General features: G+C 40.4%; 3 protein-coding genes across 3 annotated transcripts; 1 reads left to right on the forward strand and 2 right to left on the reverse strand.

Moving 5' to 3' along the window:
• Nucleotides 1-4,656: 4,656 nt before the first annotated feature.
• On the reverse strand, nt 4,657-8,511 carry LOC146388166 (GTPase IMAP family member 8-like). The gene is made up of 3 exons (XM_084925284.1): nt 7,823-8,511; nt 7,032-7,691; nt 4,657-6,774 (listed from the first exon to the last, which is right to left on the reverse strand). Exons 1-3 carry the CDS (start codon nt 8,388-8,390, stop codon nt 6,053-6,055), a joined length of 1,950 nt encoding a protein of 649 aa, XP_084781410.1. The 5' UTR covers nt 8,391-8,511; the 3' UTR covers nt 4,657-6,052.
• A 1,343-nt stretch (nt 8,512-9,854) lies between these two features.
• LOC146388167 (GTPase IMAP family member 4-like) lies at nt 9,855-10,912 on the reverse strand. Its single transcript, XM_084924840.1, has one exon. The coding sequence runs from the start codon at nt 10,910-10,912 to the stop codon at nt 10,073-10,075; it is 840 nt and encodes a 279-aa protein (XP_084780966.1). The 3' UTR covers nt 9,855-10,072.
• A 2,144-nt stretch (nt 10,913-13,056) lies between these two features.
• LOC146388168 (migration and invasion enhancer 1-like) lies at nt 13,057-14,682 on the forward strand. The gene is made up of 4 exons (XM_084925285.1): nt 13,057-13,184; nt 13,390-13,487; nt 13,641-13,717; nt 13,816-14,682. Exons 1-4 carry the CDS (start codon nt 13,156-13,158, stop codon nt 13,897-13,899), a joined length of 288 nt encoding a protein of 95 aa, XP_084781411.1. The 5' UTR covers nt 13,057-13,155; the 3' UTR covers nt 13,900-14,682.
• Nucleotides 14,683-16,867: the final 2,185 nt, after the last annotated feature.

Consider the following 16,867-nt stretch of genomic DNA (forward strand, 5'->3'; position numbering starts at 1 on the left):
CAAATGGACTATCCAAAGTCCAGTGTCTGTAGATGTTCTGAATGGTCATTCTTGAAGATGGTGTTATCATCCAATTCCATAACCCTGTCCATGAAAATCGGAAATCGTACCTTTAAGTTTGGTTGATCTTGCCTTCAAGGTCATTTCTGTGAGCTGCACTGCTTCCAGCACAGCTGCTATTATTTTTAGATGGTTCTACAAAAGTCACATTCTGACCGCATGTGCTGCTCTCATATGTACTGGATTTCTTCCAGTGGTAAGGCCCTACAGTGGCCCTGAGAGGCCAAACGGACTGCAACACCAGCAATAAGAAAAACACTGCAAAAGCACACAAAACACAACAGAAATAGGGAAAAACGGAAACGGAAATAGGAAAAAACAGATTTTCAAAAGTGCAAGGGAAGTGTTTCTGGGGAGACAATAACCCGACGGACCAGTTGGAGGAACCAAAACATGCTAGGTAAGTGTGTTTTAATCTCATTATTCATATAATACTGATGACAGATTTTTAGGCTAATAGTTAGGCTAATACACTTACTTCTCATCTTTTCTTTCTTCACAAAACCGATAGACCCTTCACTTCTTTTAAGCGTCTCCCAGTGCGATTCTTAGCATATTTTAGTTACTGCAACTGGTCCGTCAGGTTATTGTCTCCCCAGAAACACTTCCTTTGTGCTTTTGGAAATCTGTTTTTTCCTATTTCTGTTTTCGTTTTTTCTATTTCTGTTTCCTTTTTTTTACTATTTCCATTGTGTTCTGTTTGCTTTTGCAGCGTTTTTCTTATTGCTGGTGTTTTCTTAAGTTGCAGTCCATTTGGCCTCTCAGGGCCACCGTAGAATGCTATTCGAATTTCATTTTGGTAAAGAGAGAGAAGTTGAACAGACAAAAATTAAATAGTGTGTGTGGTCAGCTATTGCATGGTGTGGTCTAAAACCTCAGTGCATTGTAATTTAGGCAACACTGACAAAGCAACAGTTTGGGTCATTTATGCAGCAGAAAGGTCTTCTTCACACACCTCAGCACATTACAACTCCACGTTGACAGTCTGACCCCAGTGAGCAGATTTACAATGTGTAACCCTGTGACTGTTAGGAAGGAAAAAAAAGACGTTTTCCTGGCCACGCTCCTGACAGCAGGCGCTTTGGTCAGCCTTGGAGACTAATGGCTCTTTCACTATGAAGACTTCTGTTTGATCTCTTGGTGGTAGCTCTCATGACAAGTGATGATCCACAACACGAAGGCTGAGTCATTCAGAGCCCTCCAACAAAGATCCCCACAGACAGAGCCGGCAGTGTTTCTGCTTCATGGCACAAATTGCAAATGCACACCTGAAAGTGGTCACAAAAGACTCTTTACTACAGACACTTGATGCATGTGTATGACCATGCTGTTTATGCCTCCTTATGCCCAGTTTACTTTGACCTAAATTCTGATTCCAGGCACAATAATGCTACAGTCACACGAGGGGAAATGGGGGTTTGAGACCACACCAGAATTACTGCAATAAACAATAAATTTGCAGTCTTGTTTGTCTTTGGAATAGTTGCTTTGAAGATTGGGACCAGGTTCAACTGCAGTACGGCTGAGAACAATGGGAATGTCATTTGTTTTGGCAGATTAGATTAACAATTTCACTTGATTCTGCCATTGCAGAAAAGGTAAAATGTTTCACGTTTACCAACAACAGGACCTCACTAACAAACAGGTAACATCACAGTGGCTACACCAGTCTTTTATACACAGTCTAGGATTTCTTGGTACTACAGTCAAAAGTTATAAAATCTTTCCATTAAAAATTCACGAGATTGGTGGCAAATGAAATCGATCACAAAAACGTGGATAGCATGTGCTTTGCCTCACAGCAAGTTCCACTCCACCATCTGGCCTTTCTGTGTTGAGTTTGCATCTTCTCTCTGGCTCCATCCGACAGTCCAAAAGAGTTAGTGGGTTGAGTCTATGCGCGGCCCATAGGTGTTAATGTGTTAATGGTTGTCTGTCTCTCTGTGTTACTCTTGCAACAGATTGGCCATCTGTCCACAGTGTACCCTGCTTCTCGCCCTGTGGTAGCAGGGATACTCTAGCCTGATAAGGATAGGTGGTAGAGAACAGATGGATGGAATGTGGATTCACAGAAAGTTACTACTGCAAGTCTATGACTGTGCTGTGCTAGAAATCATGAGTCACAACCATTGCTGGTTAACACTAAAATCTAACATTAGCCAAAGTATTTTTTTAAATTGCCATGAACAGCCCCAAAAGAAAAAAACCCATAATTTAGTGGCATAACTGTGGAATTTAAAGAGAAAAAACAGAAAGAGAAAGTTACTATTTAAAATAATCCCTTAAATACGCTGTATGTCTCTGTGGAAAAGCCTTTGTTAATCACGGCCTTGATAGAAGTAAGTGTCATCCTGTTGGATTAATGCTAAACTCACCATTTAGCTGTAGCACGCATGAACATGACCTGGCCTAATAGCAGCTGTTTCTGTGCTGTACTAGCTATGTAAGCCTAAAGCACTTGTGAGATCATCATGCAGACTTTCTTTAAAAAGGTAGAAAGTTTCAGTACTCCCGCTGAGGTGCACTGGTCGACACTGCGCCATGTCCCAGACATCACCCCCAGGGGAAGTCAGTGTATCAGAGCATGAAAAGAAGTGGAGGACGGATGATTTCTTTACTCCAGGTCTAAATCATTCCTCTCTTCCTTCTTCTCTAGACCCGTTCCCAGCATCTACCCTGCCGTCCCTCTGCCCGGCTTTCTCTTTCCACCTGGAAAAATAGCAGGCAGTGAAACGTGACACGGGGCAGTGGCTGGGGGGGGGTCGTGCCGGTCGCTGTGCTGTCCCACTAATGGAGATGGATGTGGGCTCAGAATTGTCTCCTGAACAGCCTCCACAACGAAGAGAGAGAGGGGGGGGGGATCCATTTCTACTGCACTTCCTCCTGGGCTACAGAACTCCCTTAATGAGAGGGGAGGGCTGAACACTCACGACTTGATTTGAGAGAAGGAAGGGGAGACCATGAGATGGAGACCTGCAGAGAGAATGGGACGGCTGAGAGAAAAGACATGTGGAGAGATAGAAAAGGGAGAATAGGCTGAGAGAAAATGGGCAGCGGGAGAATAGAGTAGAGGAATGACATGTTGACAACAGAGGAAGATAGATGATAAGACAGGAGGGAGAGAGGATTGAAGGACTAATGATATTCGAAAAGGTATAATGCAAAGAGAGAAAATGCCAAGATGAAGACTGACAGAGATAAATAGACCATGATTGCCGACAAATCACTTCTTTGCTATTATGCCTCCCGTAACTCCATCCTCGAAAAGTCTCCATCCCTGTCCTGGATCCCTACATTTAGATTTCTTTGTCTTTTTTCATAGCTATCATAATAAGTACACGTTTGAGTGCAGAGCTGAGGCTGGCAGAGGAAAATCCATGACAAAATAAAATTGTGGATGATAGGAGAGTGAGTGATGCTGCAATCGGAGAACAAGCCCAGTAACAAGCACTGAAAAAACTTACTATCCAGGAGTTCCACGACAATTGTGTGTCTTTATGCACAAAAAACTTTAGATGAGTAAACAGCCATGACCATACACACAACTGTGCAGGTCATAGTGTGTTTAAAACCTTGCATCCAGAGGTTAATACCTGTCATCTTCCTGGAGACCAACATATATTCTGCAATGTTTCTCAAATCAATCTTTTTTTTCAAATGCAGTCATGATAAATATTCTGTAGTCTGGACCCCGTTGCTACACTGAATGCTCTGCATATGCCGACCATCCGTGGATCCATCAGGCATGAGAGCAACTCATAAGAGGTGTGCTTGTGCCAAAAGTTCAAACAGACCTGTCTTCTCTTTTTCTTTTTTTTCACATAAGGTGTGTGCAGTCCTAATACAGAAAGTGTGCTGCAGGTGTAACCACTAAAGAGATGCATTTTGCCCCACATTCAGCATAGCCACTGTGATATAAGGCTTGTTTTTCCCAGTATATATGTGCCACTTATGCCCTGTTCTCAGTAGCCAGTTTCACTGATTACAGAGTTGGAGCATCTGTTGCCAAATCATGGGTGCACAGCTTCAGTCCATTTTAGCCTGGAGGCCAGCTGATAATTCCACTGCTTTCATCGTGACTGAGGTATCTCAATAACTGAAGACATTTTCCATCCCCAAAGGATGAATCCCAAATTCTTTGCTGATCCTGTAATTTTTCTTCTAGGGCCACAGTGGGGTCAGCATGTGCGGTTAGTGTGAAATGCCTCAAAAGTTATTGGATACTATCCCGTCCTGTAATTGAATTTGAACTTTGGTCCACATGATCACATCCCTACATATGGCTTATTGTCTAGTTTCACATTCAAGTGAAAATGTTGGTTTGTTTCGACACTTTGCTAATTTATGATCAAATAGCAGCAAAACTAGGGCTCTTCCCACCAGCCTTAGGTTACTAATATGAACTCACAGACTAGCTGATATGGCTGTGGACTTTTTTTTCTTGTCACTCAAAATAGGATAGTGAGTCACCATGATCACTTTTGTCCTTACTGATTTTTCATCACTTGTTTTTTATCCTTTTTACAATAGGCTCACACAAAGAGACCACAGGTAGGGGTTTAAATTTGTATCCCATGTCTCATCTAAATCCATGAATCCGTGCCCTGGCATCACATAGCTTTCTGCGCACTAGTAACATTGTAATAAGGCAAAAGTATAAAGCATTACCATGCCATGAAGGCAGCATGTGTCTTATCTCTCACTACCATGTGGAGACACCTATTTGCAAAGTTGAATAATGCGTGTTTAATACAGAGAATGGAAACACAGTGATGTTGCTTGGGAAGAATGACCACACCAGACTTTTGAGGCCTCAGATGTCAGATGTATCGCTGTTTCATATTTGCATCTAGGTTCAGAATACACATCAATAAACTTTACCTACATCAAAAATTGCTACCCGCCTCCTGGTGTTGGCATACATGTATATTTGGAAAGATCTGAGAGTTAGCCTTGAAAGCAGTGGACTTTCACGGCATTACTTTGCCAGAGCCCTATCAGCCTCTGCATTCTGTCTGTGTGTGACTCACTTGAAAGGCCTTGATAAAGACTGGAGGGGGGAAAGGCTTTAAATGTAAGCTTTGCAATTTCTCTATTTTCTCTGCAAAGAAAGTAAGCAGGATTGACTTCCTGTTTGTTAACCATTGTCAGATTCTTGGATTTTGGAGTGTTTGAATATAAACTGGGTGAAGTAGACGTGGAGACACCTGCATAAGCAAACACAGCAACTCTAAATCTTTGAAGGCTTTAACGATTCTGCAAGAAGCTATATTCTTTATTTAGACGTACAATCTTCTCTGCTTTCATTACAACGCTACAGAGATTCCTCCCTAAGTTGTGCTCTTATAGTATTATAATGAAAAGAGAAAGATATTTGGACAGCATTAGGTTGTGATTATCAAGATCTTCAACTGTCTTTTTCCATATTTAAACAAGAATTTTCATAATTATTTATTTAAAATGCGCTCACTTGTGGCATTGTCTACTAGACACATTTTTAAAGATGCCTGTTGTAAATCTACAATCTAAACACTGTCACTTTATTATATAGAAGTTGGAATATTGTTTTAAGTAAGTAAAGGTATACTTAAGAAACAGCATCTTCATTTTTCCTTGATTTTATGACAATTTTCAATGTTTTTCTAACAATTTTTAACCTTTGATCTTTTTTTCTGGAGGTGTAGTCATCAGTGTGTTACATCAGATTTAATGAATGATGACAGAAACTATTTGTATAATCCATTTCTAATATTTTCCATGAAAAAAAGTTAAATGAGTGAGAGGACCATAGTTTACCCAACCTTCCCTTATACAATAGCTCCATCTTGTGGATAAAAACCATAAAATCTGCTTTAGTTTTTCTTGTTATTTACATAAACCTCCCAAAAACTGCTTCTGAATTTTTATTTCACTCGATAAAATACCAATTTCTCTCTTCCATTCTCTGCTTTTATTATTGATCTTTGTTTCTGTTATTACTGAGACCCCTTTATTAGCGTGTATTATTACGGCCCTGTTTGATTTCGTATGCAAGTTGCTGTATGATCCTCCAGATTTGCTCCACGCGCTTTCTCTGTTCTGCCAGATCCCTCTTTATCTCCTCAAGCAGCTCCAGCTTTGAAAGTTTCCTGTGAATGGATGTAAACACTTCCTCTCCAGCTTCCCCAACAGCATTATCCTGCTCGGGCACGGCGTGGCTTGGTTCAGGCGGCTGACATGATCTCATGGCTTCTTCCCACACAATCTCAAAGTGCAAGTCAACGAAGGCTTCCAGTTCCTCCAGGCTGCTGTTGCCCCACTGATCAATGAATGTCTGCAGGCCTCCAGACTCAGAGACCCTCCTAAGAGTCCGCTCTATCAGTGCAGGATGGCAGAGTGATTGCACACTGATCAAATCTTGTTCTACACATGCCTCGTTCTGTGTCTGAGATGAAACCAGATGCGTTGTTTCAAGTCTGCGTGGGATGGGATCCATGTGACCCTCCCTGTTCACTCTCAGGTGGTTGTGAGGAGCAGGAGATGGGACATGCTGAGTCACTTTTGGCAACCTCAGTACTTGTTTGCCAGAAAGCAGAGAGAATATATAGGACATGAAGTGATATTGGTCCACAATGATGCATTCAGCCAACTCTATGGTTCTTCCTGCTGGTAACGCTACTAACTGAGAACAATCTTCTGAGAGGTTTGGTGATCGATAGGGGAGAGATTCAGGCACTGTGAAGGAAATAATAACACTTGATGTGATTTCCTGTGAGCAACAAAAAGTCCACACTATCTTTTATTCATTGTATAGTTATGTATAGTTGTGGTTTACTTTCTGTGATGTTTATTACGTGTGCTTTTTTTTTTTTTACTTTCACTATTTAAATTAGCTCATAATGCTCTCTTATTTTCATTTTGTTAATAGTCTTTAAACCCATTGGCAAATTCAAAAGACATATAAAAGAAATAGTTTCATTAAGTTTACTCACAGTTATTGGACTGCTCAGGTCTGCTACGCATGAAATCCTCTGGTCCCCTTTTGCACAGTGGCTCTGTGCCTATCTGCTGCTCTTGAGCTGAAGCAAAACTTTTCCACATGTGATCACCTCTGTGAACAAGAGCCCTCTCATCAACCAGCATCTCCTCCATCACATCAATTAGCTCTTTAACCTGAGCTCCATCTCCCCAGTTCTTATTGTCTAAAACATGATATCTGTTCCCACACTTCTCAACAAGCCATTGCAGTGGCTCTCCTTCGCTTTCAATGTGCTGCTCGATGCTTGTGTCACCCAGCATGTCACCATAGCTGAACAGGACCATACATCTGCTCCATAACTGATCTCCACCTGCCTCCAGGTCTTTTTGCAAGGTTTTCCTCCAGGTATCTTTGAACGACGAGCTAAGATTGACAACCAGAAGTATAGCACAGGCTGCCTTCAAGAAGTCCGATGTCACAGAAAGGCAGCCTGGTGTGTCTACTACCACCACCATCTTGCCACAGATATTTCCCTTCCTTTCAGTGCAGGAAGTAGTTTGAGCAGCCGTGTCAAAGCAGTCTCTGCTGAGGATGGTGTTTCCACAGGAGCTTTTGCCTATTTTTGGGCCACCAATGAGCACGACTCTCAGCTCTGTCAAAGGTTCGAGGTTCTCTGGCAAACAGAAGTGTTATATATTTATTGATTTCTAAAAATCGAAACAGAAAGCAACCACACTGCTAAATTAAATATTGTTAAAATGAGTAAAACAAGATCTTGTTGCCTTTGTTAATTATCCAACTCACCCAGCTGAGCTCTTGCCATCTGCCTTTGTTTCTTCTTCTTCATTAGCCTTTCTCTGGCTCTCTCTTTCTCTCTTCGCATCGTCCCCTCCAGCTGGTCCAACACTTTCCTCTCTAGTTTATAATAGCAGCCGTTGTCACTGCTAGTGATGATTTTCTCAATCTTTGCAATCAACTCCCTGACTTGAAATTCCTTATCTTTCATTTTACTGTTCAGAACATGACACTTGTTGCCACATCTTTCAACAATCCACCGCAGAGCTTCTCCCTCACTCTCAATGTACTGCTCAATAGGCGTGTCTCCGAGCCAGTCCCCAAAACTAAACAGCAGGATAACGTGACTCCAGATGTGTTCACCGATCATATCTAGATGCTCCTGTGCTGCTCTTCTGCAGGTCTCTGTGAATGCTCTGTCCACACGGATCACCAGCAGAAATACGTGAGGTCCCGGAGGACAAAAATACGAACTCAGCGCCAATTCCCCCCGATCAAAGTTGGAGCTCTCATCACAGAAGTAGTTCATCCACCACCCTGGTGTGTCCACCACAGTTACCAGTCTCCCAAGCACCATTTCTTGTCCAGCCTGGCAACGAACTGTCCTAATGGGTTTAGGGTTGTTCTCTCTTGCCAGGATTGTATTGAGTGCTGAAGTCTTCCCAGAACCCTTAGCTCCAAGGAGCACAATCCTGATGTTAGTAACTCCCTTTGACTTATCTGAGAGAAGTAAAGAAGAACAAGGGTTGGTTAAGTAGATTGTGTTTATATTGACACAATAAACACACCTACACAGACACAATTTTAAGTGTATGTTCCAGATGACATTTGGGGTGGCGATGGTCAGCAAAGAAGCAGTCAAAGTAAGTGGAAGTTTCTTGGACATATACTTCGTAGCCAGCACTGTTTTCTGCTGTGAGCGGCTACGGATTGAGCTTTCTGAACTTTCTAGTTTCATCACAGGATATATAAAGGACCTCTTTCTTAAAGCTCTCAGCTGTTTTGGAAGATTACTGATACTAGTACAGTTTTTTTCCTAATTACTAAAACATTTACTCCCACTGTCTAAATCAAATTCTGTGTACACTAATAGCTCACTATGAGACACTGGGCAAAGGGATTCACTCGTGATGCACAATGCATAATGTGAGGCAGAAGAGAAACACAACTATCACTAAAATAAATGTTCATACTTGCTACTGATACAGCTTACCAGTTGAGTGTGGGGCCAGAAAAGGGAAGTTAAGGGTTGATGCCAGCTATGGTTAGTAATGAACAGCGGGGTTTTAGGTTTCAGGTGGTCAGCTGGAGCCTTTCTGTGTGGAGCTTGCACCGTCATCATGGCTTCCTCCCACAGACAAAAAATATGCTGCAAAGTTAACTCATGATTCTAAATTTGCCGTAGGGAAATTTTTATTTCGTGTGTTGTAACTTTTGTACAAGCGCAAGACAGCACACGAATTTGGAAAGACCTCGGTTACGGGAAGTGAACACTGTGTTCTGTTTTTTTAGTGTGTAATCAGTCCTCAGCACTTATGATTTTAGCTGGTTGTGTGATTTTAAGCACAGACAAACAGTTTTGTTGAGAATGAGATTTTGAGGGTTATATAGGTTGTATCACAATTTAACAAACAAATAGAGGTAATTTGGAGTTGTTCAGTTGGAGAAATGACATCTGTGCATGGTGAGGGTTTGTTTTGTTTTGGTTTTTTTTTAAACTTCTGCTTCTTGTGGTTTTGAGTTTTGCAAAATGGTTACATGACATCTGCCAGTTGCGTCAGGGCAAAAACTGCCCGAAGGGTTTTCCAAAACACACAGTTTCAGTAAACTGGATTGCATGTTACTGTCAGGGTCTAGGTTTTGTGTTTTTGAGTTTTGGATTCTTGTTTAATATATTTCATTTTGTTTTTCTGTTTGGTCTTTATTTTTAGTCTAGTGTTTGAAGATTATTTTTTTTGCACTTCTGTTTTATTATTCTTTGTCATTACCTAATGTTCTGTTACATGATGACTTTTAGTCTCAGAATTTAGTTCCCACTTTGACTTCATTGTTATCCCTTCTGCTACACCTGCAGTGTTTCCCTTATTATCTGCTTTTAGTATTAATTACTTTTCTCTCCTGTCTTCCCTTTTCACTGTCATCTTGTTTAATGAGTCTTTTTGTCTCTGTGTTAGTACTTTGTCTTTCCATTACTTCCTCTTTCACTGAAGATTATTCTTACTTTCTGTTTTTCATCTTTTTAAGATTTCAACAAATGTGTTAATAACTTTCACACATACATACGTACATACACATCAACTCACTTTGTATCAGAGATCTGTGTTTTTTCATTTTCTTTAACCTCAGCCGAGTCCTCTCCTCCATCTCTCTCTTTTCCTCTTCATTCACCCATAAAAAATGTTCCTGCATTTCAAACACACAGTTTCCATTTTCTGTGACAAGTTTCTGTATCTTTTCCAGCAGCACTGTGCGTTGAGAGTTATCACTCGGGACAACACTGTGACACCTCTGGCTGCACTTTTCACTGAGCCAACAGAGGGCCTTTCCCCCACTTTCTACATACTCTTCTGAATTTGTGTCTTTGTACTTCTCAGCACAGGTGAAGACAACCATGCAGTGACTCCACACCGCGTCGCCCAGCAGGGCCACGTGTTCCTCCAAAGCCTTCCGACGCTTTTCTGACAAGACACAGGTTGCCTTAATTATTATAAGGAACACATGTGGGCCTGGTGAGCAGAGAGCAACGCTGGTTATGATCTCCCTCTTCACCAGCTTAGGTGTGTTCTGAGCACTGGAGTCACACCACCAGCCAGGAGTGTTCACAACTGTGACCCGCAGTTCGGACACTTTCCCAATCCTCCTGGAGCATAAAGTCCTCTCTTCTGTGCCAAACTCTTCTTTACCCAGGATTAAGTTTCCTACAGCATTCTTTCCAGAGTCTCTGCCACCAAGAAGGACAATCTTTAACTGTGATGTACACCAACCATCCACTAACAAAGAAAAATAGAAATACACATTAAGGAAAAGAGGCAAGAATGAAAACGAAGATATTAAAGCTAATCCCAAAATCTTCTGTTTTACTTGTTGATGAATTCCCATCCATGACATAAAATATCAAAAAGACTGAAATCAGAAATGCATGTATCTCAAACAACAAGAACAAGGCAGACTAATTTAAAAGTATTTTTGTATATGAGATCCCAAAACATGTTTTCACCCTGATAAAGATAAATCATTTCAGACTCTACAACTAATTAGCCCCTTCTTGATAACTGTGCGGGAGTAAATTATGATATCACGCATCCATTTTCTCTGTGATAGGGCCTTAAAGCTAAGCTTTATTATGGGCGCGGCCACTTTGAATCACAGATGGGTGCAGTTTCCCCTGATTCAGCATTGCACTAAAAGACGCTTTAAAGACACTTCTTCCAAACAAAAAAATAGAGAAATTAACCAAGGATAAATGAAACAGCTATTAGAACATGAGGCAAGTATAAAAATGAGTAAATATGAAGCATGAAAGATTTATTAAAGCTTATATACCTTATGGTTGACTATGGTTTTTTTCATCATGGATTAATAGAAACTGTCACGATCTGAGGAGGCAGACCGTGCGGTGGTGTGTGTGGTGGACCCAGGTGCGAACACACGAGAGTAGACTGGAGTAAACTTAACTGAAAGCGAGCCTTTATTGTGGCTGGTGATAAGGAGTGCAGACAAGGCAGAAACGCAGTGACAAACTAAACTATGACTTAACTGGAAAAGTATAACTAGGAAAAACTATGAAGACACAGGAAACCGTAACTAGGAATACTAAGACTGGCTGTGACAACATGGAGGGTGGGAACACAGACGACGCGACACAGACTACATGAAACACAGAGACTAAATACACATGAGGGATGATCAGGGGAAGTGGCCACACATGGGAGCACAGCTGACACACATGAACCTAACGACAGGAGAGGTGAAACTAAATACACTGACATTGAATACAGACTTTCAGAGTAAAACAGGAAACATGGATATTAGACATGACATGAACTAAACATAACCACGCAGACATGACGCATGAACCAGGGAGACTTAGTACAGGGGGAGACAACAAGACTAAACAGCAACCTAGAAATTAACTAGGTGAACTAAGCTAAGGCACAAATAAATACAAAAGATACATACAACTCAAACACTGGGTCACTCGACCCAGGACCATGACAGAAACATGTCAACACTGTATTACATAACAGCATTAAACTCCATGCTACTTATCAATGAAACTATAGTGAACAAAAATGAACAAAACAATGTGGAAACATCACTAATCAATCCATTGTGACCAATTTCTTTGTTAATGAAACATTAAGAAATCATTTCATGACACTAATAATACAGAGTCTTTGGGTTTCAGATATAATTGTGTACGTTTTGTGGTGAATAAGGAGAATCATATATTAACACTTACATGTTGACAGATTGCTAGTTGCCATCTCCAAATCTGTGCCGTCTATAAGCCTGTAATGTATAAAACAATCATCATTTTCTCACGTCTACTCCATGTTTCCAGCCTCTGTGTGAAAAATGCAGACACTGAAGGAGTCATGGTAGTGTGTAGAGTCTGAAGGTCATCTGCAGTCAGCAATGAGACACGCCTGCCATAAACACCAATAACCATTTATCATTTACTCCACACAAACAAAAACTGTATTTTTTTCATAATACTCAGAGAGGTTTGGGGGTTAAAACATTTAATAAGTAATTTTGCAATCATGGGACATTACATTGTAAAAGGAAAAAATAAAATAGAAAACTAACACCATAATCACACTCATTTTTGGGGATCCTGTAGTGTCGCCATGTAACTAAATGCCTTTATTCAAATTAACTGCAAATTTTAGGTTTTTCTGTTTCCTGCTTCTATTTATTCTTTTATTCGCCTGATGAGCGAATAAAATCAAATAAAATGTGCCGCCAAACCACGAAACAATAGATAAAACTCTAATTAGCTTTCAAATAATTAATGTGTAACACTAACGTTGCACTTTTTTATTTTCTTTTTTTCTGCACTTTAACAATGATATTTACATGCAGTACTTCCGGTTAAGCCATTCAAAATAACATAATTAGTTAAAGTTTATTGTTTAAAAAAATTAATTTAACATTTATTTCTTTTTAAAGAAAGAAATGTATTGTGTAGCTCTGTGCTCGGACTTCTCTCGACAGATCGGGTTTTCCTTGGTTTGTGGGCTAAATAAGCTCCGCCCCTCTTCCGGTTTGGTTTTACACAATCGGTGGTTACCAAAGCAGGCGATCGGAGCTCTGTGGTCATTAGAGGATCGGCGACGATGGGGGTCAAAGTCAGAGTGGAATATTGGTATTTATCTTTCATATTACGTACTTTCTTTATATTTTCAGTTAACTTTTTGTCTGTTGTCAGTTTAAACACAGTTTCACTCTTGGCTAGCTCATAGCTAAGCTAGGTGCCTGCGCAGGCAGCAGCCTGAGCCAAAAGTAAGGAGCGCTGATTCTGCTTTTGCTAGTATGATTTTCTTACGCACCTGTGTTTTTATTTAATTTAGTGGTGGATGAGGTTACGAGCCCCGCTATCGTGAGCTCGCCTGTGTTGTCAAGGGTGAGTTTAACGATGCGGACGTGACAGGTTTCGTGGGAAGAACCGGTAAGTCATCGTTGATCGCTGCAGATAAAGCTGGAGCTGGAACTCACGAGTTCATAGCTCCAGCCTTAAATTCCACCCCTCCCTTTATTGTGAGCTTAGATCATCAAAGCGCCATTCTCACGTTCACTATTTCTGCTGCTCTTTGTGTTATAGGTAGCTTTGAGATTGAAATCAATGGGCAGCTTGTCTTCTCCAAGCTTGAAACTGGTGGATTCCCTTATGAGGATGACGTAAGTACTGTGCATACAATTTTCCTATCATATGTCAATTAGAAAAGAATAGCCCTTTATTGTCATTGTACACTTATACTGTGTATTTCTTGGCACAGGTCATGAACGCGATTCAAAATGCTTATGATGGCAAACCTTTGCAGAAGATCACCAAAAGCCGCGCTCCATGCGTCATCATGTAAACCTCCCTACTGCTACACAACCGTGCAGCTGTGGTTTACACACCCAGAAGAGAAGCACTAGCAGTAAACCAAACTCTGCTCTGCCTCATGGCTCCTCTCTCTGTTCCCATAGTGGTCCTCCGGGGTATTAATGATTACCGTTGCTTCAACTATTAAAGGTTATGGTATGATGTATCTGTCCCTGGAGTTCCCTCATCACAGGAGCAAAGACAGGGAGATGATGTTGCAGATGATATGGAGGGAATTCACCTTTTTGTCCTATTGCCTGTCATTTTCTACCCGACTAGTTGTGTTTTGTTTCTCACTGTAGGTTTGTTTGGGGTTTTTTTTGTTGGAACAATACAAATGGAAATACATTATCTTTGCACCACACTATGCATAATGATTTGTCGCTAAAGCATTTTTATGATATTTCATCATTTTCATAAAGTAGTAATTCACTCTGCTGGTTTTGAATAGATTTGCATTGTCATATTTGTGGCTTGGTGGATGCAAAGGGAATCTTGACTTTTTTCTTTTAAATCCATATCAAATTTGAAAGGAGTACAACATTAAAACGGTTGGACGTAATGATGCTATTGTCTGCAGCAACTGAGCTTAGCCAAGTTTCTGCTCTAATTTGTTTCGGTAAAGTACTTTCGCATGCAATGTGTGTTTCTAAAGGCCATCACCAGCTGGTCTATGAAGCTCACATACTAGATGCTAGCTCATATTCCATAAATCCTTTTGCACTGTTTTCTGATATTAAAACTGGAGCAAGAAATAAAGGGAATTGTTCTTTAAGTACTGCGTGTGTCACTTTTTCACAATTAAAGGTGTCTTATTATCTTTAATGGGTTTCTTAAAATTCTTGCATGTGATTGTTGTCCTCACACGTATTTGGTTCTTGGAACTGGTAACCAGGTGTTTTTCGTTGCATGCAAAACAGCTTTTCCTCTGTGGGCCGAGGCTGTCAACCTCTAGGGAGGATCGCACACCAACTGCCAACTATTTTACAGCACGACTTCAGCAGGCTTTTCCTGTTTTGTCTCTGTCCTCTGACACAAATGGGTGTAGGGCCATACTTGTTAAGGGTACCTCACATAAATCACTGACCCCGTTCTCCAGGTTTCTACTTCCTATTGTTATGCATGCTAATTGTTTTGGGGGTTTTTTTTATTTTCTCTCACCTCAATAGGAAAATGAAATAATTACTTATTTATCATGAACAGGCAGATCAGATGGAACCTGCCATTGGTGGGTTTCTTGGCACAACATGTGGCATAAAGATACTGAAGCAGAGCTAGAGACAAAAAATAAATAAAACTTAGTTCTAAAGTTGTTTGCCATACTTTTTGCACTAAGGGGCGCCAAACTCAACAAAGACTACCATCACAAGTATTTTGCCTCCAGCATACCCTCTGTCAAAGAGTGTCACCCTGAAGTCAAATGCGGAGAGAATTCAAATAAGGAAACTGCTTGTCTGAAAAAGTCTCGCAACCTTCGAGGTTTTGTTTTGTTTTTTGGCTATATTTTTATACATAAAAAGGTGATGCTATTAGCCAAGGCTCTGAATGCATTTTCAGGTTGTATGTATGCACTGAGGACACTGTCCATTCATAAGCTTATGAAGACTCACACAGTCTTAACAAATGTGCTGAAAGTTAATGTTGGGCCTCATTATTTATGGATTGGTAGATTTAGCAAACTTTAGAAGGCAAATATTAAAAGGTCACTAATGTAATTATGAATTGAATCACAAATGTGATTAGGCTTTTATTTTGAAAAGAAATGCATTGAAATATTTTACTGCTTGTTAATAAGAAATGGTGTTCTGTGTAATCAAGTGTTGCATAGTTTGTCTAGGTGTGTCTTTGGTGTTTGGCTCTGGCCTGCAATGATAACTCCCATCAGCCTGCTTGTTGTAATCCTGATAGAGCTCATCTGTGCTGCCTTAGTGCTCCAATAAGGGCACTGAAAATGTGCAGAGCCTCTAAAGAGTATTTAAGTGTCACCTTCCATATATTTTAGTCAGATGTCTTGACTCAGGTGACACCATTTAACCAATTATGTGACTACAAAAACCAGATGGCACGCTAGATGAATATTTTTCATATTTACTGTACACATAAATATGTTGTAAGACAGCTCACTCACACATAACTGCAAACGGGTTTTTCAACATTTTGTGTTGTGTTTCAGCAAACGTTCCCCTTCTCTTTTTTCTTTCTCTTTTATCTTTCATTTTCAGACTAAGAAGTCTAAAAGTCTGCTTTGAGTTATAGATTTTCAAACTGCTATAATGAGGCTCTCCTCCAAGTCTGTACAATCTTTTATTTCACATATTTTTATGCCACCACAAATGGAAAGTTTTTCATGTTGTTGTCACATTTTCCTGAAGTTCCCTAAAAGTTTATGAAAGTGTGTTTTTGGACACACATTCATAATCAAATAGGCTATATGAAGCCTGGGAGTGTCTGTATACTGTATGCGTAGAAACATGGCCACCGCAGATAGCTTCTACAATTGCTGATAACAGTGCCACAGTGTCTTTGGCTGGGGCCCACTTCCCTCACTGTGGAGTATATTTATGTATTTACTCTCATAGACAATTATTATTCCTTCAATGCCAGGTCATCAACCAGGAGTTCACAACCCACTGGCCGTGGTGCCAAGAGCAGCTATAAAATCATAATCATGCATAATCATAGTTCCATATATAAGCATGAAGGCAATTTAAGCCCGTAAAACAAACACATTGTTGCTAGTAGTTCTGCCAGTGTTTCTAAACTCTCATTTGAAATCAGTCACTTCTCACTTCAAAAAATGCTCCAGCTACTGTTTACTGTCTGGCTAGCTAGCTGGTGGGCATGAAGACATATTTGATGAGCTCACACTGTCAGCTTAAGGGGAGTCCTTAAAAACTTGAAAAAAAACTCTAATGTACACCACAAGTCTGATTTTTTAAAAATCAAAGTAGAGCAGATAG

Source organism: Perissodus microlepis, chromosome 4, assembly GCF_051167445.1.
Source record: "Perissodus microlepis isolate ML-2025 ecotype Zambia chromosome 4, ASM5116744v1, whole genome shotgun sequence".
NCBI lineage: Eukaryota > Metazoa > Chordata > Actinopteri > Cichliformes > Cichlidae > Perissodus > Perissodus microlepis.